This window comes from Sus scrofa, chromosome 2 (assembly GCF_054392235.1).
Source record: "Sus scrofa isolate SSC_HxYL_T2T_F1_AM1 chromosome 2, Sscrofa_HxYL_maternal_Yorkshire_Landrace_v2.0, whole genome shotgun sequence".
Lineage (NCBI taxonomy): Eukaryota > Metazoa > Chordata > Mammalia > Artiodactyla > Suidae > Sus > Sus scrofa.
Genome location: NC_139384.1, coordinates 80582508 through 80605720, shown reverse-complemented (window position 1 = coordinate 80605720; position 23213 = coordinate 80582508). Strand labels below are relative to the sequence as shown.

General features: G+C 55.2%; 2 protein-coding genes and 1 long non-coding RNA gene across 10 annotated transcripts in view; 2 read left to right on the top strand and 1 right to left on the bottom strand.

Annotated features, from left to right (window-relative positions):
- ECSIT (ECSIT signaling integrator) overlaps positions 1 to 5104 on the top strand; it is a 15821-nt gene extending 10717 nt beyond the window's left edge. For all 3 annotated transcript variants that reach the window (XM_085012984.1, XM_013987374.3, XM_013987373.3), the window contains 6 exons: positions 1204 to 1621; positions 1853 to 2076; positions 3594 to 3651; positions 3768 to 3916; positions 4087 to 4192; positions 4757 to 5104. In XM_085012984.1, coding sequence (XP_084869110.1) covers positions 1204 to 1621; positions 1853 to 2076; positions 3594 to 3651; positions 3768 to 3916; positions 4087 to 4192; positions 4757 to 5007 — 1206 coding nt within the window. In that variant the 3' untranslated portion in view covers positions 5008 to 5104. The remainder of the gene's footprint in view (positions 1 to 1203; positions 1622 to 1852; positions 2077 to 3593; positions 3652 to 3767; positions 3917 to 4086; positions 4193 to 4756) is intronic.
- LOC146405502 (uncharacterized) lies at positions 2596 to 6085 on the bottom strand. Its single transcript, XR_014837637.1, has 2 exons — positions 6014 to 6085; positions 2596 to 5396 (listed from the first exon to the last, which is right to left on the bottom strand). It is a non-coding gene; the product is annotated as an uncharacterized LOC146405502 (long non-coding RNA).
- On the top strand, positions 5569 to 23213 carry ZNF653 (zinc finger protein 653). 6 transcript variants are annotated; one of them, XM_021083880.2, is made up of 9 exons: positions 5569 to 5892; positions 11842 to 11885; positions 13960 to 14175; positions 19066 to 19680; positions 19841 to 20021; positions 20124 to 20235; positions 21627 to 21741; positions 22465 to 22548; positions 22790 to 23213. In XM_021083880.2, exons 1-9 carry the CDS (start codon positions 5588 to 5590, stop codon positions 22843 to 22845), a joined length of 1728 nt encoding a protein of 575 aa, XP_020939539.1. In that variant the 5' UTR covers positions 5569 to 5587; the 3' UTR covers positions 22846 to 23213. The 6 variants fall into 6 exon arrangements, with proteins under 6 accessions (XP_020939539.1, XP_013842824.1, XP_084869109.1 ...); XM_013987370.3 differs by having other exon boundaries at positions 22465 to 22564; XM_085012983.1 differs by having other exon boundaries at positions 19799 to 20021; positions 22465 to 22564.

Below are 23213 nucleotides of genomic sequence, written 5' to 3'. Positions count from 1 at the left end.
CTAAATCAACCTCTAAAAGGACACTTGGAGTTCCCTGGTGGTCTAGTGGTTAAGGATCCAGTGTTGTCACTGCTGTGGCTCGGGTCACTGCTGTGATGTGGGTTCAGTCCCTGGGCTGGGAACTTATGCATGCTGTAGGTATGGCAAAAAAAAATAAATAAAATAAAAAACATAAAAGGACATTTCTTGACAGCATGGAAGCCAAAACAAGGAGGCTGAGCATTGCCTTGTTCAATCTAAGCTGGGAATGTAGGCTTTAGGCAACTTGAATTTTCTACCCCACTGTATGCATCTGCAAATAGCTGGAAAGCACCAAGACTTTTGGCTTTGGGATTATAGGTGAATTTAGCAAGTAGGCAGATTTGCAAATATGAAATAAATTTTGTCATCTTTTTCTTACACAAATGGGAACGTGCCGTACACAGTTTCGCAAAACCTTGCTTCTTTTAATGATACAGGTTAGAACTCACTCCAGGTCACACAAGACCTCCTCCTTGTGCCTACAGCAGTAGGTGCTCTTTGTCCTGATTCACTGCCATTTGCTAAATTATTTCCCTGCTAATACACATTTGGGCATTTCCACTGACCCAGTGGGAAGCACAAAAGTCATTTTGCGCAGGTGCATTTAGAGATGTCTGGGTTTTTTTTGTTTTGTTTTGTTTTTTTTCTTTTTGTCTTTTTGCCATTTCTTGGGCCGCTCCTGCAGCATATGGAGGTTCCCAGGCTAGGGGACTAATCGGAGCTGTAGCTGCCAGCCTACGCCAGAGCCACAGCAATGCAGGATCCAAGCCGCATCTGCAACCTACACCACAGCTCATGGCAACACCAGATCCTTAACCCACTGAGCAAGGCCAGGGATTGAACCCGCAACCTCATGGTTCCTCGTCGGATTCGTTAACCACTGAGCCAGGACGAGAACTCCCTAGAGATGTCTGATTTAAATACCAGGTGCAGGATTGCTGTGTCAGAGGGTGTTTGTTTGTCTTCATGGTGAATATTGCCAAATTGCCTCCAATGGAGTTTTACCATTACTGCTCACACTTTGTAGTGGGGCCTTATCTTGGCTCTGTAACCATAGCACCACACTTCCTTGGTGGCCCTTGGGGCTGCCCACTGGCACCTTTCCCAGCAAAAAAACCAGCCCAGCAGCGTCCCAGGGGCACTGGGAGGCACCAGATTCCAGCAGTGCCTCTCTGTCTGTAGGTGCCACTCCAGGCAGCACACGGCCTTCACTGCAGCACAGCCATGCACACCTTTGACTCATCGCTGGTCCCGCACCCACCCAAGCCCCCGAGGAGGCCCATCAAGGCCCTGGCACTCCACGAGGAGCTGTTTAGGAAGGCACCGGATGGGACACGGGAGAAGGCGAGCTTTGTGCAGGCCATACAGGACTTTGCGCAGTACAACGTGCACAAGCGGGGCCATGTCGACTTCATCTACCTGGCCCTGCGCAAGATGCGGGAGTATGGCGTCGAGCGGGACCTGGCTGTCTATAACCTGCTGCTTGACATCTTCCCCAAGGAGGTCTTCCGGCCTCGCAGCATCTTCCAGACCATCTTCTACCACTACCCACGGCAGCAGGAGTGCGGGATCGCTGTCCTGGAGCAGATGGAGAACCACGGTCAGGCCAATAGGCCAGCTCAGGCAGCTGGGGGTGGGGGGCTGCCTCCCTCTCCAAGGTCTCGGGCCCTCCATGGCTTTTTGGCACTAACTCCTCTCCTCCTCATCTCTCAGTCTGTCTGGCTTCCTCCCCTGCCCACCCCACCCCGATCCCTTGCTCATCCTCAGCTCCCATCTTCCCTTCTTTCTTCTGCCCCGTCCCTGAGGCTCTGCCTGCATCTGCCTGTCACAGGGGTGATGCCCAACAAGGAAACAGAGTTCCTGCTGATTCAGATATTTGGACGCAAAAGCTACCCCATGCTCAAGTATGTGCGCATGAAGCTGTGGTTCACCCGCTTCAGAAACATCAACCCCTTCCCTCTGCCCCGGGACCTTCCTCAGGACCCCGTGGACCTGGCCAGGTTGGCCTTGCGGCACATGGAGCCCGACCTCAGCGCTAGGGTCACCGTCTACCAGGTATCCACTCCTGTCCACACCCTTGGCCACCTCCCTGTAGTGGAGGCCCCCTTCGGTAACCCCAAGTGATTGTGGTGAGACAGGGGGAAGTTCCCTGGCTGAGCCTCTGCTAGATTCCAGGGCCCTCAGAACAGCCTGACCTCTGACGTCTGCTCCTGCCCCTCTCCCCACACTCACTGTATTCTGGCCCTGGCCTACCTTTCTGTGCCTTAAGCGATCTGTCAGTTCCCTCCTCAGGCGTTTGTGTTCACTGTTCCCTCTGCCAGGAACACCCTTCCCCAGGGACTTCACCTCCTCAAGTCTGAGCTATTCTTTCCCTCCCTGTCCTCCACAGAGCCAAACACTGTGACTTGCTTCTTGTGTCTCTCTCCTGGACCATTCTGTTCATGTGAAATTCTTTTTCTTTTTTCAATTTCACATGCACTGAGCACTTAGCATGTGTCAGGCATTGTTCTAGCATTTTAGAACCATCTCAAGTAGTTGATGTTATCGCCCCCATTTTTTTTGAAATGGCAGTAGTAGGTGCTTATTTTTTTTTATTATAGTTGATTTACAATGTTGTGCCAATTTCTGCTGTACAGCAAAATGACCCAGTCATTCTTTTCCTCATATCATATTCTATCCCAAGAGATTGGACACCGTTGTCTGTGCTATACAGCAGGACCCACCATTGCCCATTCTAAATGTAATAGTTTGCACCTACTAACTCCAGCCTCTCAGTTCATTCCACTCCCTCCCCATCCCCTTGGCAACCACAAGTCTGTTCTCTATTCTGAGTCTGTTTCTCTTTCTAGGGCCGTACCTGTGGCATATGGAAATTCCCAGGCTAGGGCTCAAATCAGAGCTGCAGCTGCCAGCCTACACCACAGCCCGCAGCAACACCAAACTCACATCCTCATGGATACTAGTTAGGTTCTTAACCCACTGAGTCACCAGAGGGAGCTCCTGTGCCGTATTTTAGATTCCACATTTAAGTGACATCATATGGTATTTGTCTTTCTGACTTATTTCACTTAGTGTGAGAACCTCTAGCTGCATCCATGTTCCTGCAAATGGGATTTTTTTTTTCTTTTTTACAGCAAGTAGTATTCCATTGTGTATATGTACCACATCTTAATCCATTCATCTGTCAATGGACATTTAGGTTGTATCCATGATGGCTACTGTGAACAGTGCTCCTATGAACGAACATACAGGTGTATTGCTCCCATTTTGAAGTGAGCAAACTGAGGCATGGGGGGTACAGTGACTTGGCTAAGGTCACACAGACAGTGGCAGAGCCAGTGGGCTGGCTGCAGGGTGCCATGTGAGCATCTCCATTGTCAGCAGCTCTTGCCAAACTGGATAGAAGCAAGAAGGTGGTGGGCTTGAGTGATGTTGTTGGAGGCCCAACAGACAGGCCCAAGAAAGGCTCTGAATTCGCTGGATTCCCCCTTCCTCGTTTCTCTCTCTCCCGCCTCTGTAGGGGCTGTAGGGGCTGTGGGAGCTGCAAGATCCACCCTGACTTTTCCTTGCAGATGTCTTTGCCTGAAGACTCCAAAGATGCAGTGGATCCCACAGAGCCACACATTGTAGGTAAGGTCCTGCGGTTGGGGCGCCAAGTTCCCACTGGACCTGCTGGGTGGGCTTCCTGGGCCTTTGGGCACAGCCCCTCAACCAGGACACCCCGGATATGTGTGTCTCCACACCAGGAATCCAGAGTCCTGATCAGCAGGCCGCCCTGGCCTGCCACGACCCAGCCCGGCCTATCTTCGTCGAGGGCCCCTTCTCCTTGTGGCTTCGAGACAAATGTGTCTATTACCACATCCTCAGAGCTGACCTGCTGCCCCCTGAGGAGAGGGTGAGGGCCCAAAGTGGGAGTCTGGGGTGGGGAGAATGAGTAGGCTTAGAGATAAGGAGGAGTGTGGGAGGGAAGGGGGGAATGGAAGAGCAGAGACCCAGGGGAGAGGTGGCAGGTGACTGGGACATCCTGGGCCGCTGACCCTGCCTGCACCCTCCTCCCTGGGGTAGAAAGTGGAGGAGATTCCAGAGGAGTGGAGCCTCTACTACCCGATGCAGCTAGACCTGGCCTACGAGAGGAGCGGCTGGGATGACTACAAGTTTAACATCAATGAAGGTACAAACTGGGATGGATAGGATTCCGAACACTGCATGGGATGAGGCTGGAGTCGAGGGGTAGGGCCCAGGTGGCGACCTAGCCCAGTAACACACAACAGAGGCCCAAGTACACACACACACACACACACACACACACACACACACACACACACACACACACACACACACCCCTCCTAAGGGCTCCAGATCTGTCTGCCTCAGTCATTTCCTCCTACACATTTATGGAGCACCTCTGTGCTGGCTACTCAGCATGACCCTCAGGCAGTTCAGGCCAATGGTGGAACAGGCAAGTTGCATTCTTGAGGTCCCAGATGAGGAGCACACAACTCAGTCTCAGGTGGGAGTCAGGAGGCTTTCCTGGTGGAACCTTGAATCAGGAGGCATCACCCAGGTGAAGTGTGGGATGGACAGGTTAGGCAGACGGATGGAATAGCTTGAGCAAAGGCTTAGACACACACAAAGTCCAAAGGAAGCTTAAAGCTCTCTTGGTCTGAAGGGGTGTGGGCATGAGGGACTGCTGCAGTTCCCACTGCACAAACTAAGGGCCTGTCTCTCCCAACAGTGGAGGAAGGCCCTGTCTTCGCCATATGCATGGCGGGTGCCCATGACCAGGCCACACTGGCCAAGTGGATCCAGGGTCTGCAGGAGACCAACCCAGCCCTGGCCCGGATCCCGGTGGTCTTCCGCCTGGCAGGGTCCGCTGGGGAGCTTCTGGCGTCCTCCTCAGGGCCGGAAGGGTCCTCCCCACCCCCATCGGAGGGCCAGGAAGAGGAGGACGACAATCAGCAGAGACAGCAGCAGGGCCAGAGCTGAGCCTGAGCGGTCATAGGTGCACAAGCTGTGGACCGGTGTGAAGGGGTGAGGTAACCTTTGAGTGTTCAGCAAATAAATAAAAGTTTTCCGGCTTGGGGCTGCCTGGCCTCCTCTCTGGCAGTGTGGTTCCCAGCCCCTTTAACGCCTGGTGTCGCGGCTTCTCAGGGGCCCGCCAGCATTCAGAACTGACAAGTTGGGGCCCAGGCCTTCTCTCTCCCTTCACCTGGCCCTCACTCTTTCCTTGTCATCCCCAGAAAGCATTCAGGATGAAGGTGCGGAGGAAGAAGGCTCCAACCCCCCAGGCTCTACAGGCTCTCCTGGCTCTCTTTTCTCGAGTCAGACTCAAACTTCAGTTTTCCCTTCCCTTTCTGCGAAGTCAGAGAGTTTAACTGAAAAGGGAAAAAGATAGCGGATTTTTGCCCGCGCTTACTGCGCGCGTGCGCAATTTCCGCTCGCGGTCTCCTTTTGGCGCCGCGGGGCAGTGAGAGTCCATGAGAAATTTCCCGTCGGCGCGGAACATGCGCGCCACTTCCGGCCGGGCTCCTAACAACGGGGGAGGCTGGTAACCAGGGAGGGGGGGATGGCGGAGCGGGCGCCCGAGCCCGAGGCGGAGGCGGAGGCTGAGGCTGAGGCGGGCGCAGGCGGGGAGGCGGCCGCCGAGGAAGGCGCGGCGGGTCGCAAGGCGCGGGGTCGGCCGCGGCTTACGGAGTCGGACCGGGCCCGGCGGCGGCTCGAGTCCCGGAAGAAGTACGACGTGCGGCGCGTGTACCTGGGCGAGGCGCACGGGCCCTGGGTGGACCTGCGGCGCCGCAGCGGCTGGAGCGACGCCAAGCTCGCCGCCTACCTCATCTCGCTGGAGCGCGGCCAGCGTAGCGGCCGCCACGGGTGAGGGGGCTCGGCCCGAGGGAGGAAGGGAGGAAGGGAGGGAGGGAGCGAGGGAGGAGACGCCCCCATCCCCCGCTGAGCTTGGTCCCGCCCCCTCCACCCCAGGCCCCTCCCCTGGCACCTGTGAGCCCCGCCCAGCGCAGGGACTGCAGGCCTGAGTCTCTGACTGCTGGTCCTGGGACGCGCCTGGCTCGTGGCTCCGCCTCCTGTCGCTCTGAATGCCCAATCCTAGGATGCGCCCAGCCTCTCAACCCGCCTCCTGGGCGCTTGGCCCCGCCCTCTAAAGCTCTGGCTGCCCAATCCTGGTTCCCGGCTCACCTCCAAGCATTCTAAAAGTCCAGGCCCTAGAGGGGTGGCCCGCCTCCTGAGGCTTCAAGGGTCGGAGGTCCCTGCTGGCCTCCGGACTTTCACAGGCCTCATCCCCTAAAATCTCCACAGTGTAGCCTGGGGTTGTGACTGGACACCCCAGGCCACACAGCACTATCCTTCATGAGGTTCGTGACCCATCTGGGACTGCATGTGACCCCATTCCCTAGGCCCCACGTTCCCAGAGGACTGCTCACAATCCAAGCTGCATACCCCTAAACCTTTTGGCTCCTAGGCTGCAGCTCTGCTCAGTGAGACTCGGGTGAAGAGGAAACCCCGAGTTAGCTGCTCAGGTGGAGGGCAGGGGCCTTGCAGAATCTCATTCTTGACAATGAGCAGTATGGATGGAATTTTTCTCTTCTTGTCTTATACGTTGATGTGATGATTAAATGAGTTAAAATAGAACAAAGGGCTTAGCACAGTGCTTGGGGTACATAGTGAGAAGTCCAGGTATTAGCTGTTGATTTTGTTCTCTGTCATGAACAGTGCTGCCACAAGGTCCTTGATCTGCCCTGGTTTTCACTTGTACACATCCACATGTTTCTCTGGGGGAGATTCTGAGGGCTGACTCAACCAGAACCTGGTGAATTGTACCCACCCAGAGTGGCAGGCTAGTTTATATTCCCAAGAGTAGGCAGGAAATGCTGGGCGCTTATGAAACCTCAAGCCAGTGTCCCAACTATTGGAGTTTCTAATTCAGTTAGTTGGAGTGGAATTTTTTTTTCTGAAGAATTCAGGGAGACTTACTGTGTAGCTGGAGTTGAGAACTATTAGCCAAAGGGAACCCCTGGAGGTTCCTAGGCTGAAAGTACTATTTGCAGAAGCTTGTTTGGCTGAGCTGGTGCTGTGTGGGCCTGAACCAACCCAGGCAGTGTGACACAAAACCCAGCCCTATGGGGCACATGAGTAGTCAGGAAAATGCATAATCTCTCTAGGGGTCTCCTGTGGGTAATAGACATTACCAGAGATAGGAAGTCAGTTATTCTAGTTGTTCAATTATATAACCTATTGTACCTGGAAGGATTTCACTTCAAGGGCTATAAAAATGTGGACAAGAAAGCAGAAATCAAAATCAGGGTAAAAAAGAGAAAGGAAAGCAAGGGACACAGTGGGGCCTGGGTCAGTGCTGCTGAATTGAAGCAGAAGTCACCAGGAACATAACAGGCATGGCTTTGTGGCACAGCGTGGTAAAAACCTGACCAGAGGGGTTCAAAGAGACATGAAGAATGGGAATGGGCCATGAATTTGCCTCAGAGCTTCCTAGCAGCCAGAGGGAAAGGGGGAAACAATGGTCAATAGTGAAATTTCCAGTATCCATTTATTTGTTCAATGAACATTTATTCAGCACCTGCTGTGTACCAAACACTTATATAGATGCTGAGGGTACAGCAGTGAACAAAGATCACTGTTTCATGGAGCTCACATTTTAGAGGGCAGAGAGGCTAGCTAGTACAGAGTCTTGTCTGCTACAGCCAGGAAACATAATAAATAAATTACGTTGTATATGAGAGAGTGATGGGGCTGTGAGAAACAAAAGGGGAAAAGGGAAAGAGGAATCAGGAGTGTAAAGTAGAGGTTTAAGTAAGGTGTCAGGGTGGGCCATATTGAGAAGTTAATATTTGAGTGAAGACCTGCAGGAGGCCAAGAAGAGCCATGCAGATATTGGGGTGGAGGGATGGGGACGAGTGTTCAAGGAAGAAGGAATAGCAGATCCAAAGGTCTTGAGGCAGGACCCTGCCTGGTGTGTACATGGAACGAACAACAGCAAGGAAACCTATGTATCTAGAGCACGATGAAAGAGGCAGAGGAGTGAGAGAAGAAGAGGATAGGGCAGAGAGGTGACAGGGCCCTTTGGGCTGCAGGGAGGACTCTGTTTTTACTGCCTGGTAAAGATTTTTTTGGCTTTATTTTTTTCTAGGTCTGCACGTGAGGCATATGGAAGTTCCCAGGCTAAGGATCAAATCGGAGCTGTAGCTCCCAGACTTCATCACAGTCACAGCAACATGGGATCCAAGCTGTGTCTACAACCTACACCACAGCTCACGGCAACACTGGATCCTTAACCCACTGCGTGGGGCCAGGGATCGAACCTGTGTCCTCATGGATACTAGTTGAGTATTGTTACCACTGAGCCACAACAGGAACTCCAGAATTTTTTGCTTTTCTTAAGTGCAGAATTTTGAACAGAGGGGTCACATATCTGGCTTAGTTTTTTTGGGTTTTTTTTATCTTTTTGTCTGTATAGGGGCTTCACCCTCAGCATTTGGAGGTTCCCAGGCTAAGGGTCTAATTGGAGCTGCAGCTGCTGGCCTATGCCAGAGCCTCAGCAACACCAGATCCTAGCCACATGTTCAACCTACACCGTAGCTCACAGCAACGCCGGATCCTTAACCCACTGATCGAGGCCAGGGATCAAACCCACAACCTCATGGTACCTAGTCAGATTCGTTTCCGCTGTGCCATGACGGGAACTCCTATCTGGATTTTAAAAGAAGTGCTCTCCATGGTGTGGGAGGCAAGAAAAATGGGTGAGGTACGAGTTGGCCAAGAGCTAATGGGTTCAAGGTGGTTCATTCTTCCTTTCTACCTTTGTGTGTGTTCGAATTTTTCTGTTTACATCTGAAAATCTTAAGAACGTCAAAAGAATCATACTGACTCCTATGTTGAGACCGTGGGAGGGGAGGGAAGGAGCTAGGAGACGAGGAAGGAGAGGAATGCTCTGGTCCCTGTGCTCAGTGACTGGGCTGGCCCCCAGTGGGGCCATGGGGAAGTGGAGAGAAGTGGTTCAAGTTAGGGCCAACAGGGTTCGCTGAAGGATATGGATTTGAAAGATGCCCCCAGGTTTGGGCTGGAGCACCTGAAAAGTTATGTGGGATGCTGGTGGGAGTAACTGAGTCAAGAGTGAAAGTGAGGGGAGTTTCTGGGGCCCCATTTGGGGGCTGACCACTGAGCAGCAGAAAGCATAGCCAGTCCCTGGAGAAGCCCCAGAAATTGTTCTCAAATGGCAGGAGAGTCATGGAGGTGGTAGAACTTGGCAAAGCCAGCAAGGGGACGGAAAGCAGTTTGAGGGAGAAAGCACTGCCTTAGGGTCAGAACATGGCCTGACCTGGTTTAATCAGCATGTCAATTCTGTGTGTGAGGCACTGCCATTATCCCCATTTTGCAGGTGAGAAAACTGAGGCCCAGAGGGGACAGAACCTGCTTGAGGGAGTTCCCGTTGTGGCTCAGGGGGTTAAGGACCCAACATTGCCTCTGTGTGGATGTGGGTTCAATCCCTGGCCTCGCTCAGTGGTTTAAGGATCCAGCGTTGCTGCAAGCTGCGGATGCAGCTCGGATCCAGCATTGCCATGGCTGTGGTGAAGGCTGGCATCTGCAGCTCCTATGTGATCCCTAGCCTGGGAACTTCCATATGCCGCAGATGGGCCTTAAAAACAAAACAAAACAAACAAACAAAAAAACCTGCCTGAAGTCACACAGCCAGTCAATAGCAGAGATGAGACTCGAACTCAGATCTGACTGCCACCAAGCCCGTTTCCACCAGAATGTGGCATCTGCAACACCTTAGGTATGGCGAGGCTATGAGTGGGTGAGGGCCATTGTAGGTGTTTGAACTTGTATTTGGGGGATGATCTAGGCAGCCAGCCTGGTCCCTAGGAGGAGAGGTGGAGCCATAGAAGGGGATAGAAACCCCATGGATGGGACAAGGAGGCAGAGGCTGGGAGAAGGCCCAAGGAGCTGTCCTGGGACCAGACTTGGGGTGTAGGGGCTGAGAAATTGTTATTAGGCTGGACACGCATCAGACGGGGTGGGCAATGGAGTTGAGGAAAGACGCTGGACTGGCTCTCGGGATATTCGAGGCAAGAGCGTTGCGCCAGCCACAGCAAGGGGGTTGGTGTTTCAGGGCCTGGCTCTGTGAGAATATTGAGAACTGTAATGAGCATTGTTACCATTTGCTGAGTGATTATTAATTATCAGGCCCTTTATAATGCATGAAACCTCACACCACACCCATGGTACACATAACAAGGAAGGTACTGTTAGGAGCCCATGCTACACATGGGGAAACTGAGGCACATGGAGGCACGGTCACTCACCCAGGGCCACAGAGCCTGATGCTGTGGTTTAGAGAGGAAAAGCAGGGAAGCAGGCTGAGTGAGGTGGGAAAACCCAGAAGCATGGTGGCAGGAGCGCAGAGGGAGGCCCTAACAAGTCCAGGAGCGATGGCCCAAAGCACCTACCTGCAGCCTGCATGGAACCTGTGCTGGGCCTGTGCAGGTTAGGAACCTGCTTGGTAGATCTGACAGCCATCCTGGTGTGGGAGGCCATGGGGGCCCCTGGTCTTTGGGTCTGGCCCTGTCCTAGGGTCCCCCAGGCTGTGGCTCACTGGGGCCTGAAGTCAGGGTGTTGTGCCCTGGGCAGAGGCAAGGGAGGCCCTGGAGACAGGTGGACATGATGGCCTTTAGCCTTGAGCTGGATGCAGGGACAGGACCCTCATAGAGCAAGTAGCTAGAGTTGGGGGCAGGGTCCTTAGCAGCACCAGTCCCCATGCTGGTTCCAAACATCTCTCCTGGCCTCTTGGCCAGCCTCAGGGGTAGAATCTGCAGGCCCTTGGATTGGGTAATTCAGGGCTGACTCTGTGAATGTTCTTTTATTATTTGCTTTTTAGGACCTCACCTGCGGCATATGGAGGTTCCCAGGCTAGGGGTCTAATCGGAGCTGTAGCCACCGGCCTACGCTAGAGCCACAGCAACGCCAGATCCGAGCCATGTCAGTACCCTACACCACAGCTCACGGCAATGCCGGATCCTTAACCCACTGAGCAAGGCCAGGGATCAAACCTGCCTCCTCACGGATCCTAGTCGGGTTCGTTAACCACTGAGCCACGAAGGGAACTCCTGTGAATGTTCTATTGGGTAACAGATGACCACAAACTTAGTGGCTTAAAACCACCCAAATTTATTATCTCCTATTTCTGCAGGTCCAGGAGTCTGGCACATTTTAGCTGGCTCCTCAGCTCAGGGTCTCATGAGGCTGAAATCAAGATATCAGCCCACTGCATCTTCATTTAGAGGCTCACCTAGGGAAAGATGTGCTTCTGGACTTGCTCAGAGCTTTGGCAGAATCCATTTCCTCAGGGTTGTACAGCTGAGGGCCCTGCAGTCTCGCTGGCCGTCAGCTGGGACCACTCCAGGAGGCTGATCTCAGGTTCTGCCCCCATCCCAGACCCCTCACATTCTCAGCCCCCAGTCTCTGACTTCAGCAGGGCCCTTTTAAGGATTCCTCTGATTAAGTCAGCACTCCTTCCCCCCAAAAAACTCCTTCTTAATCCACTTCTTGGCCATGGGATCCTGGGCAGGTGGCCTTACCCTCAGGGCCTGAGTTTCCCACTTGCTTAGGTGGGTAATGTTACTAGACCCCCTGCCAGGGCTGCTGTCAGTGCAAGAGAGCCCGAGGTAAGGGGGGTGGGAAGTAGACTGGTCCCCAGAAGCAGAAGCCAACATTCAACCCCAAGCAGGATTAGCATCTTATCATCATCAGTCAGGCCCCTAGTTCACTCCCCACTGCCTCCTCTCTCTGTTACAGGAAGCCTTGGGAGCAAGTCCCGAAAAAGCCAAAGAGGAAGAAAAGTAAGTGGGGCTACACACAGGGTGCAGGGGTTGGGGGGTGGGGGGGGAATTGGGAGTAAGTAGCTTTGTTGTTGGTTCCCTCCCTCCCTCAGGGACCATTTGTGGAAGGCCTGTGTATGCCAGGAGCTGTAGGGACAGGACAGACCCAGACCCAGCCCTGTCCTGCTAGGGCCCAGTCTCGTGGGAAAGTCAGAGGACACACTGAGCAGAGCAGGGATGGGGAAGTAGGGGCACCAGGTACCCAGAGGAAGGGCCTGACCCAACCTGGGGTGGGGGTGGGGCAGGAAGGGTCAGAGAGGACCTGAACCTGCACCCAATGGGGGTGCTCTCATCATCCCCATCTGACACAGAAAGACCGAGTCACTGCCCCAGGCTGCACAGCTGGAGAGTGGCCTGACCTGACCACAAACCCAGGTCCATGTACTCTGCAGTGTCCCCTTAGCACCTCTGCTCTTCTGTCTGATGCATGGCAGCCAGCCGGGGAAGAGCCAGGCAGGGCAGAGGGAACAGCTTGTGCCCGGGCCTAAAGGCCATGTGGTGTGCCAGGCTCAAGGGGAGCTGGGCATGGGCAGTTGAAACAGAGGCTGGAGTGTGTGTTCCATCCCCTGACCATGACCCCTGAGCCCTGGAGCTGTAGGTCTCAGGCCCTGTCCAGCAGGGTAAGGCCAGAGGTCCAGGGACAGCTGTGTGGTGGCAGTGAGCCCCTCCCCTTCTCACAGACGGAAGCCAAGTTAAGTCTGTGACCCCCCCCGCATCCCAGAATTGTCAAGAGGGCGATAAGGAGGCAAGTGCTGGGCTGGAGAAGTGGCTGCTGGTGGTGCCTCCATGGTCTTCACTGAGTTGGCAGCCAGAGGCACCATCCCTAGGCCCAAGCACCTTTCTTGGGCCTCCTCCTCATCTCCCAGCCTGGAAGGTCAGGGGCACACCTTCCTCCCCCTTGGCCACGGGACCACAGTCATCATACATATTGCAGGTACCATTACCTGTTCTCTGCCCCGTGGGTGTCCTCACTCCCTCCTCCCTGGCAGTCTTCAGGGAATGGGGACCCTTATTCTTCCCCAGCCCAGAAGGGGCAGCTGAGGTTCACAGAAGCCAAGTCTCTTACCTGGAACCACTCAGGTAGGAAGTGGCAGAGCCAGGATGTTAACCCAGGCAGTCTGGCTCCACCATGTCTGCCCATGGCAGCATCCCCTCATCCATCACCCATAGTGTGCCAGGCCCCAGGTAAGCACTGGGTATACATACAGGAGGAGCAGCACAGGTAAATGTCCCTGGCCTTGGGCAGCTGACCGACAATAACATGGAAACAGCCATAGATGATATCTAGGTGCTACCTGGAGAAAGAAGACCCCAAGTTGGGTTGGCTAGAGGGACGGGGGTGGGGTGGCCAACTGAAGGAAAGACCTGAGTGAAGGGGGAGGAGCAAAGCGACTGTCTGGCAGAAGAGGGCACACCCCTTGCAGAGGCCCTGAGGCAGGGCCGCACTTCACTTGTTAGGAACAGGGAGGGGGCCCGGAGGCTAGAGTGGAGTGATCCACGGGAGGAGTGGGAGGAAGTGAGGGCGGGAGGTGACAGGGCAGAACTCGCAGGGCCTGGCGAACCTCAAGGAGAACTTTGGCGTTTACCCCCAGTGAGGTGGGGGCTGGGTTGATTCTGAGCAGAGAAGGGATGTGATCTGACTTAGGTGTTCAGAGGCGCCCTCTGTTGGTTGCACAGGGGAAGGGTGAGTGCTGGGAGACTAGGGCCAAGGGCCTGAGCTGGTCCAGGCTGGAAATGCTCAGTTGATGAGGATGATTATATCCCTAAGGAGCAGCCAACAGTTGTCACGCACCTGCCATGCACCAGGATTGATGGTTTATATGACTGAACTCATCCAGTGAAGACATTGCCGGGCCAGTCTCTGTTTTCTCCATGGTGGGTCTCACATCTGTGAGCCTCAGTTCCTTCACCCGTAAACTGGGGACAGGTCTGGACAGGACTCAAGAGGGTGACTCGACCCTTGGGAGCCATAAGGCTCCAGCTGGTTCTGGGGGTCTTGCTGCCCCTCACGCCCACCCTGGCTCCCTGTGCACAGGGCGGCGACGCAACGTCAACTGCCTGAAGAACGTGGTGATCTGGTACGAGGACCACAAGCACCGCTGCCCCTACGAGCCACACCTCGCCGAGCTGGACCCCACCTTTGGCCTGTACACCACGGCTGTGTGGCAGTGCGAGGCCGGACACCGCTACTTCCAAGACCTGCACTCACCCCTGAAGCCGCTCAGTGACTCGGACCCCGAGAGTGACAAAGGTGGGTCTGCGGGGTGAGGGCACACAGTGGCTTCCAGCCCTGGGGCTCTGTAGCCCCTCCTGGGCCCTGCCAGCCTGAGGCTGGCGTCACGGACCCCACAGCCACTAACACAGTGCTGGCACTGGAGTCTTTGAGTCCCTCCAGAGCCTGAGAGCTGGTCCCTATTTTGCAGAGGGACAGCTGAGACACAGCACAATTTGCCCATCTGGGCCCAAGGTTAGTCGCAAGCAGGGCTGGGGTCTGGGAACCTCACTTGGTGGCTGAAGGGAGAGCCAGGTACTGGCCTCTCCTGGCCTCTCCATCCTCCTTCATTTCCTCTGGCTTTCTCGGGTTCACAGCCTCACCCCCTTGCTCTCTCTCCAGCCTGTTCTCCCTCTCCCTACACCCCATCCTCCGCTCCTGCAATTTCTCTCGTTCCTCCTCCCCCACTCTCATCTTTCTGTGTTTCACCCTCTCTCTCCCATCTCCCTTTTTTCTCCCCCCACCCCCGGTCTCTCCCATCTCTCTGCCATCTCACTCCCATTTTCATCCCCTTCTCTCTCCCGTATACCAAGGCCCCACCCCTCGCCTGCTGTCCCTCCCTGGTCACACACACACACATGAGCTGGCGGCCTGCTCAGGACTAGGAGAGAATCATTTATGAAGGCCAAGTTGGCCCTGATGGAGGAGCAGAGGAGGCACCATGGGTGGTGAGGGTCTGCCCGCCTGCCTCGGGAGCTTGGCATCAGAAGGAACATGGGGCCTGCTGCCAAGTGCCCCGCCGGAGCTGAGGGTGGGGTCAGTCACTGGGGCCGAGCTCACGCTGGCAGGCATCTCTGAGCAGGTGGCATCCCAGCTGGCCAAGGGGAAGCCGTGGGCGAGAGGTGTTCGGGTGGGCACCCTGGCCAACAGCTGTCCCGTTGTGCGTCAGCCAGGCTCCCAGCGTGCAGCCGGCCCCTGGGCCATCTTGTCCTCCCAATTCCAGGCCCTGCCCAAACCATTGTGCATCCTCCCTATAGACCCATCATTAGCAGCTGAGGAAACCAAGGCCCTGGCAGTAATGTGCCCAACCTATCTGGTGCTGGGTCTGGGTCACAGCCCAACCCACCTCTGATACCAGTGGCTTCTGGATCTGGGCTCTGAGGAATGAATGCTGGGATCAGTTAGCCAGGTCTGCCCTGGGCTCTGGGGGAGGGGTGGTGACTGTGAGGGAGTGGCTGGGTCCCTGCTCCAAGACCTGGTCCTTCAGCAGCACCTTTACCAGCTCTCTGCCTAGGACAGCCCAGCCACCTCTCACTTAGTAAGAGGACCTCCCACCAGGGTGCAGGCAAGTCATCATCAACTAGAAAGAAGTTCAGGGGACACTGTAATTGGGGATCCAGGCATATTCCCCAGCCATGCCCCCAACTCACTAGGGAACTGCCCCCTCCTCCAGGGTGGAGCCACAGGGCTCAGTCCACCCTCAGATAACAGGGTGTTAGAAGGAGGGGCAATCCCCCTCCCCTACCCCAGCTGCTGTCCCTGGGCTCTGAGTCAGGGATGGGGCACCATGATAATAACCATAATGGGAACCATTGATAGGGTGCTTACTGTGAGTCCTACTGTCCTATTTACTCATTAAATACTGCAAACCACCCCCCCCACCCCAGGTAGGTGCTGTTATCCCCAGGCCCAGAGAGGTTATAAGGCACTGCACCTGCTTCACACGGCTGGAGGGGTGGGCCCCAGGATCCTACCCTGTGGTCTGGTTCCCGAGCCTGCAACTCCTCATGTGAGCTTCTGGTAGTGTAGGTCACATAGCACCCAGATAGTATGCCCTGTGTCATGAGTATGTAACTTAAAGGGACAGTCATTCATTTCTCCTGTCCCCAGTTTCTCCCTGCCTATGGACATTAGCACCAAATGCCTGGGTCAGATGCTGGCCCCCTTGGCCTTCATCACAGTCTTTGTCGTGAGTTCCTTTTTATAAGCATGCACTCAGTGTGTACCAAGCAGCTGGTATCCTGGGCACTGGGGCTTGTGCACAGAGGACCCCCCCCACCGCAGACTGCCATCTTTGTGGAGTTTATAGTCTGGAGGGGAAGCAGACAGTCAGCAAGATAAACAAGGAAACTCTACAGTTCAGTGGAAGGTGGTAAGTATTGAGGGGAAAATAAAAGAGAGAAAAAGGCTGCTATTTGAGACAAGGTGGTCAGATGCCTCCCGGAAAAAATGCCATTTGAGGAAGGGTCTGATGGTGGTGAGAGAGGGAGCTCATGCAGGTGTCTGAGGAAAGAGGATGCAGGCAGAGCGAGTGGCACATGCAAAGGCCCTGAGGCAGAAACCTGCCTAGTGTCCCTGGGCAGGGAAGGGAGGTCAGTGGGGCTAAAGAAGAGGTGATATGTATGCTGTGTGGCTGAAGTGAGAGTTTCTGCTGTTATGCCAAGTAAGTTGGGAATGGCATTAACTGACGTAAGGCCAGCTGCTGAAATAGACCCACCCAGTTCTTGTGACCTAATACAGCTCACTTCCACTCACATTCCACTGGGACTCAGCTGATTACCACACCTAATAGCAAAGGATGCTGGGACATGTGGTCCACCCAGGTGTCAGGAGGAAGAGATGGGGTGAGCAACTGGCAGTGATGAGCAGATTCTCAGTTGAAGAGGGACATGACCTGAGCAGGTGTTCTCAGGCTCCCTCTGGCCACTGAGGGGAAGACAGATTTGGGGGTGGACAAGGATGGGAGCAGGGGGACCCAGGAGAAGGAACTGCACTGTCCTGGCAGGGGGCTGGTGGGGCCATGATCAGGGTATGCAGGGGAGGTTGTAGAAGCCATCAGCCCGGGGATGTATTTTAGAACCAGCACCAACAGGTTTTGCTGACAGATTGGAAGTGGGAGTGAGAGAAAGGGAGGAGTCAAGGAGAGCCCCAGGACTTTGGCCTGAGCAACTGGAAAGGCAGAGCTGCCATCCGCTGAGGCGGGGATGCGTGTGAGCCAGACAGCTTTCTCTAAGATTCAGACCCCAAAGGCTGAGATACCTGTAAGACCCCCACAGCGGGCAGCAGAGGAGGTGGGGGTGCAAGAGCCTGCAGCCCCATGGGAGGTCCAGGCAGGAACTGTCCACTTGGAGGCACTGGGGTATGGGCAGTGTCAGTGTAATAAAAATAGAAGTAGGCAGACCTAGGCAATGTTGTGGGGTTTGATTCCAGACCAGCATAATACAGCAAATAGCAAAATAAAGGGAATCCCATGAAACTTTTGGCTTTCTGGTGCATATACAAGTTATGTTTACACTATACGCTGGTCTGTTAAGTGTGCAATAGCATTATGTATAAAAAATATACATACCTTAATTTAAAAATACTTTATTTCTGGAGTCCCCTGGCTGCTCAGCAGGTTAAGGATCTGTCATCGTCACTGCTGTGGCTCAGGCCACTGCTGTGGTGCAGGTTCAATCCCTGGCCCGAGAACTTATGCATGCTGCAAGCAATGGGGGTGGGGAAGGAGTTCCCATTGTGTTCAGCAGGTTAAGGACCCAATGTAGTCTCCATGAGGATGTGGGTTTGATCCCTGGTCTTGCTCAGTAGATTAAGGACCCTGCATTGCCACAGTTGGATCCCGTGTTGCCATGAATGTGGCATAGGCCAGCAGCTGCAGCTCCTATTCAACCCCTAGCCTGGGAAATTCCATATGGCTCAGGTGCAGCTGTTAAAAAAAAAAAAAAAAAAAAAAACTTTATTGCTAAAAAATGTCATCATCTGAGCCTTCAGTGAGTCACACTCTTTTTGCAATAGTAACATCAAAGATCACAGATCACCATAACAAATATAATAATAATGAAAAAGTTTGAACTATTTCAAGAATTACCAGAATGTGACACAGAGACACAAAGCGCGCGAACACTATTAGAAGAATGCTGCCAATAGACTTGCTCGAGGTGGGTTGCCACACACCTTCAGTTTGTAAACAATGCAGTCTCTTTAGAATGAGCCCCTTTCATAAGAAGCCCCTCTGGAACACACCTGAGTCTAGTGAGGTGACTCAGGGAGAGGCCCCTAGATATAGCTTTAGGGTGGGGGCTAGTCACCAGAAAGGTCAAATATGTGGTTAGAGGGTGGAAGCTCTCAGCCCCACCCCCAGCCCGGAGCAGATGGGGACTAGAGATTGGGTTACAGAAACTCTTAAACTGTGAGGTTCCAGAGTTCCCACTGTGGCTCAGTGGTAACAATTCCAACTAGTATCTCTGAGGATGCTGGTTTGATCCCTGGTCTTGCTCAGCGCATTAAAGGAGTCAGCATTGCCGTGAGCTGTTGTTTAAGTCGCATACCCAGCTCATATCTGGCGTTGCCATTGCCTTGGCTGTGGCATAGGCCACCAGCTGCAGCTCCGATTCAACTCCTGGCCTGGGAACTTCCATATGTCATGGGTTCGGCCCTGAAAACAAAAACAAAAACTGTGAGGTTCCAAGAGCTTCCAGGTTGGTGAACACATTGAGGTGTTACAGAGAGCATGGCAGCTCCATGCCCCCTACCCCCCATTACCTTGCCCTGCATATCTCTCCCATCTGGCTGTTGCTGAGTTGTGGGCTTTACAACTATCATCAGAAGTAGAATACTTTCGGAGTTCCCATCGTGGCTTAGTGGTAACGAACCTGACCAGTATCCATGAGGACTTGGGTTCGATCCCTGGCCTTGCTCAGTGGGTTAATTATCTGGCATTGCCGTGAGCTGTGGTGTAGGTCGCAGATGTGGCTCAGATCCTGTGTTACTGTGACTGTGGTGTAGGCTGGCAGCTGCAGCTCTTACTCCACCCCTAGCCTGGAAACTTTCATATGCTGCACGTGCTGCCCTAAAAGGCAAAAAAGAAGAAGCAGCAGAGTTCTGTGAGTTCTCCCTATCATAACCATCCTCTCTCCTCTCTTACCACAGTGGGCAATGGTCTGGTGGCTGGCAGCTCCGACTCGTCCAGTTCGGGCTCCAGCTCTGATTCCGAGGAACCCCCTGAAGGCCAGCCAGCCAAAGCGACAGTGGCAACAGCAGCAGTTACCCCCACCAGCCCAGTGGGCAGCAGCGGGCTCATCACACAGGAGGGCATGCACATCCCCTTTGACGTTCACCACGTGGAAAACCTGGCCGAGCAGGGCACCTCACTGTGCCCCAACCCAGCCAGTAGTGGGCCCGAAGCCCTGGAGACAGTGGTGTGTGTGCCAGTGCCTGTGCAAGTGGGCCCGGGCCCTGGCACCCTCTTTGAGAATGTGCCCCAGGAGGCACTTGGCGAGGTGGTGGCCAGCTGCCCCATGCCAGGCATGGTGCCCGGTTCACAGGTGATCATCATTGCCGGCCCCGGCTATGATGCCCTCACAGCTGAGGGTATCCACCTCAACGTGGCAGCAGGCAGCAGTGCCCCTGGAGGTGGCCTGGGTGATGAGGTGCCCTGTGCCATGATGGAGGGTGTGGCAGCCTACACCCAGACAGAGCCCCCTGAGGGCAGTCAGCCCAGCACCACGGACCCTGCCGCCATGACAGGCATTGAGACCAAGAAAGGTCTGGTGGACTGTGCCGGTCTCAGGGGGATGGGGAGAGGTGGCGGGGGAAGGGATGGCCGCAATGGGTCCTGGGAAAGGGAGGGTGAGGAGGGGCCCCAGAGCGGGCTCCTCAACAGCCTTAGTCCCCATGGACACCCACCCTGTGTCCACCCCCATAGAGAAGGAGGACCTATACGTGCTCAAGAAGGAGGAGAAGGAGGAGCCGATGGCCCCAGAGCTGGCAGAGCTGGCCGCTACAGTGCCTGAGAGCGCAGAGCCTGAGGCAGAAGCAGATGGGGAGGAGCTGGACGGCAGCGACATGTCAGCCATCATCTATGAGATCCCCAAGGAGCCCGAGAAGTGGGTGCTGGGTGGGGGCGGAGGGCAGGGACAAGGAGCCCTCCTGGTGTCAGAGCCCTCCTGGTGTCAGAGCCCTGATGCCACAGGCCCCTTACCCTCCAGGAGGCGGCGGAGCAAACGGTCGAGGGTAATGGATGCCGATGGCCTGCTTGAAATGTTCCACTGCCCCTACGAGGGTTGCAGCCAGGTCTACGTGGCCCTCAGCAGCTTCCAGGTGAGGCCACCACCCAAACAAGGCGGGAGGGGCTGCTTTTTGTGTCCGGCTGCCTATTCTTTGGGTCTGGGCAGTGCAGCACATGGAGGGCCCCACCTGGCCCTTCCAGGTGCCACTGGCCTGCCTCCCATGCACCCACCCAGCCCCAACTGACCCCAGCTTCAGCCACTGAAAGTCAGGCATCACCTCGGTACCTGCTCCCCAGCACCCCCATCCTGCCTCCTCACCAGCCATAGCCATGCTCTGGTCCAGGTGGCTCCCCGCACAGTCCCCCTCTTCTAGCTGCCTGAACTCTTCCCGCCTTTGCCTAGGCCACCCTCTCAGCTCAAGATGCTTCCTCTCCAAGCTCAACTCAGGACATTCCTCCACCAAGAAGGCCAACTTAGTCCCCTAGGGCCTATAAGGCCTGCCAGCCCCAGATCACCGCACTACCAGGACATACCTGCAGTTTGCCTTCTGGGGTCTTGACAGGCTGCTCTGAGAGTAAAGGCAGGGTCCTGGCATAGGTTGCGGCACCTGGAGAACTTTGAACTTGCCAAGTCATGTTTTCATTAAGTACCTATTGAGCCTCTACCTAGGTGCCAGGCCTGGTGCTAGGCACTGGAACAGTTGTGCTAGTGAGTTAAAGAATGAAAGACAGGAGTTCCCGTCGTGGCGCAGTGGTTAACGAATCCGACTAGGAACCATGAGGTTGCGGGTTTGGTCCCTGCCCTTGCTCAGTGGGTTAAGGATCCGGCGTTGCCGTGAGCTGTGGTGTAGGTCAAGGACGCGGCTCGGATCCCGCATTGCTGTGGCCCTGGCGTAGGCCGGTGGCTACAGCTCCGATTGGACCCCTAGCCTGGGAACCTCCATATGCCGCAGGAGAGGCCCAAGAAATAGCAAAAAGACACACACACACACACACACACACACAAAAAAAAAAAAAAAAAAAGAATGAAAGACAAAGGAATGAATGACTTGAGGGCCATCTACTCCAGGCTCTGGGGAGTAGCTTAACACCACTCAAAGAGCCACTCCAGGGCTAACAGCTCTGGACTCGGTCCTAGCCCTGCCACTGCCCACCTGTGAGACATGGGCTAAACCACTAAGCCTCCAGAACCTCAGTTTCCCTATTCACAAACTTGGCTAATGGCTGGGCCCCTTACCAGGGTTATGACAAGGTTGACTGATGCCCAAGCCAGGAGCCTGGCTATAGTATGTACACAGTTAAGCTGCTGTTAGATCCCAGTTGTGACCTGCAGCCCCAGCTGGGAGGTAGGAGTCCCTCCCAAGGCCAAGGTGCCCCTTTTCCCTCTTCCAGGGAGGCCAGCCCTAATCTGCCCCACCCTGGAGAGCTCAAGGGGGTGGGCACATGGCACCCACAGCCCCACTCCTGCCCCTCTTGCCCCCAGAACCACGTCAACCTTGTGCATCGGAAAGGGAAGACCAAAGTGTGCCCTCACCCTGGCTGTGGCAAGAAGTTCTATTTATCCAACCACCTGCGGCGGCACATGATCATCCACTCAGGTCAGGCCCAGGGTGGGGCAGGCAGGGTGAAACCCAGGCACAGGGCCGCCCCTCTGAGCCTCCTCCGAGTCCACCACAAGATGTGAGATGGTGGTGACACCTTCCCAGTAGTCACTAAGCTGGGTCATAGTGACACCTATTTTATAGATCATGTGGAGCTGAACGGAGGCCAGCTATCTCTTCCCCCACTGCCATGAGCAATTATCATGTGGGAGCTGTTTCAGGACTGAGGAGGAACAATGAACCGACCCAGGTGGCCAGAGAAGGGGAGCAGATTTGGGACAGGATTTCTGTTTGGTCGGCTCCAGCCACCTCCCTGATCCAGAGCACAGGCTGCAGGGCCTTGTGGGGAGTGCTGGTGCCTATGCCCAGTGGGAGGGCACAGCTTCAGATGTTTCAAGAGGCCAAAACTTTGGATTTTTATGTAGAATATTAGGGTCAAATTAAGGCCCACTTCGGCCTGTCAGTTTGCACCCTGTGTCCCTCATGGATCTGAGTTCACATTCCCGCTCTACCCAGCCACGTCCCTGGGCAGCCTCCAAGCCTCATGCGGGGCCCTAGCTGCCCTTAGTTGTTACAGTCAGCATTCGTGCCCAGAAGATGTTTGGTTTAGTCTGCCTGCGCTCAGAAACCTTGAGCACTGTCGGGTCTCTGCAGTACCGCAGTGACCCCACAGCCCTCTCCTTCGATGGCGGCGGCTTGCTCAGCCCGCGTCTCCCCCAGGTGTACGTGAATTCACCTGCGAAACCTGCGGCAAGTCCTTCAAGAGGAAGAACCACCTGGAGGTACACCGGCGCACGCACACAGGCGAGACGCCTCTGCAGTGAGTGAGGGGCTAGGAGGGAGGGCGTCTGGGCCTGGACCCGCGCGAGGTAGCTCCCACGGGCGAGCTCAGCCCCCAACTCTGCGGGGTTCCCAGAGCGCTCCCACCTCAAGCGGCGCCTCCCCATTCTGGGGCCGGCCCCGCTCCAGCGGTCGGACCCCGCCCCTGAGGCGGCCCCTCCCGCTCTGACCCCGCCCCCGCTGCCTCCTGCCGGATTCCCTGCAGGTGCGAGATCTGTGGCTACCAGTGCAGACAGCGCGCGTCGCTCAACTGGCACATGAAGAAGCACACGGCCGAGGTGCAGTACAATTTCACGTGCGAGCGCTGCGGAAAGCGCTTTGAGAAGCTGGACAGCGTCAAGTTCCACACACTCAAAAGCCACCCGGACCATAAGCCCGCCTGATCCACCCAACCACTGACTGCCCTTATTTATTCGTCCGATCAGACTCTTAAGTCCGGGCCTGCAGGGCCAGGACAGCCGCGGGGGCCGCCCGGATCGCAGGTCGGAAGGAGGCGCCCCTGCCCTTCCCAAGGGCTGGGCCCCCGGGACAGGTACCCCCTATCCGCCCGATTTCTGGAGCTGGCACCTGGGGCTGCACTGCTGGAACTGTTTTGAGTGCAGAGCGAGATTAAAGAGCGAGAAAGAAGA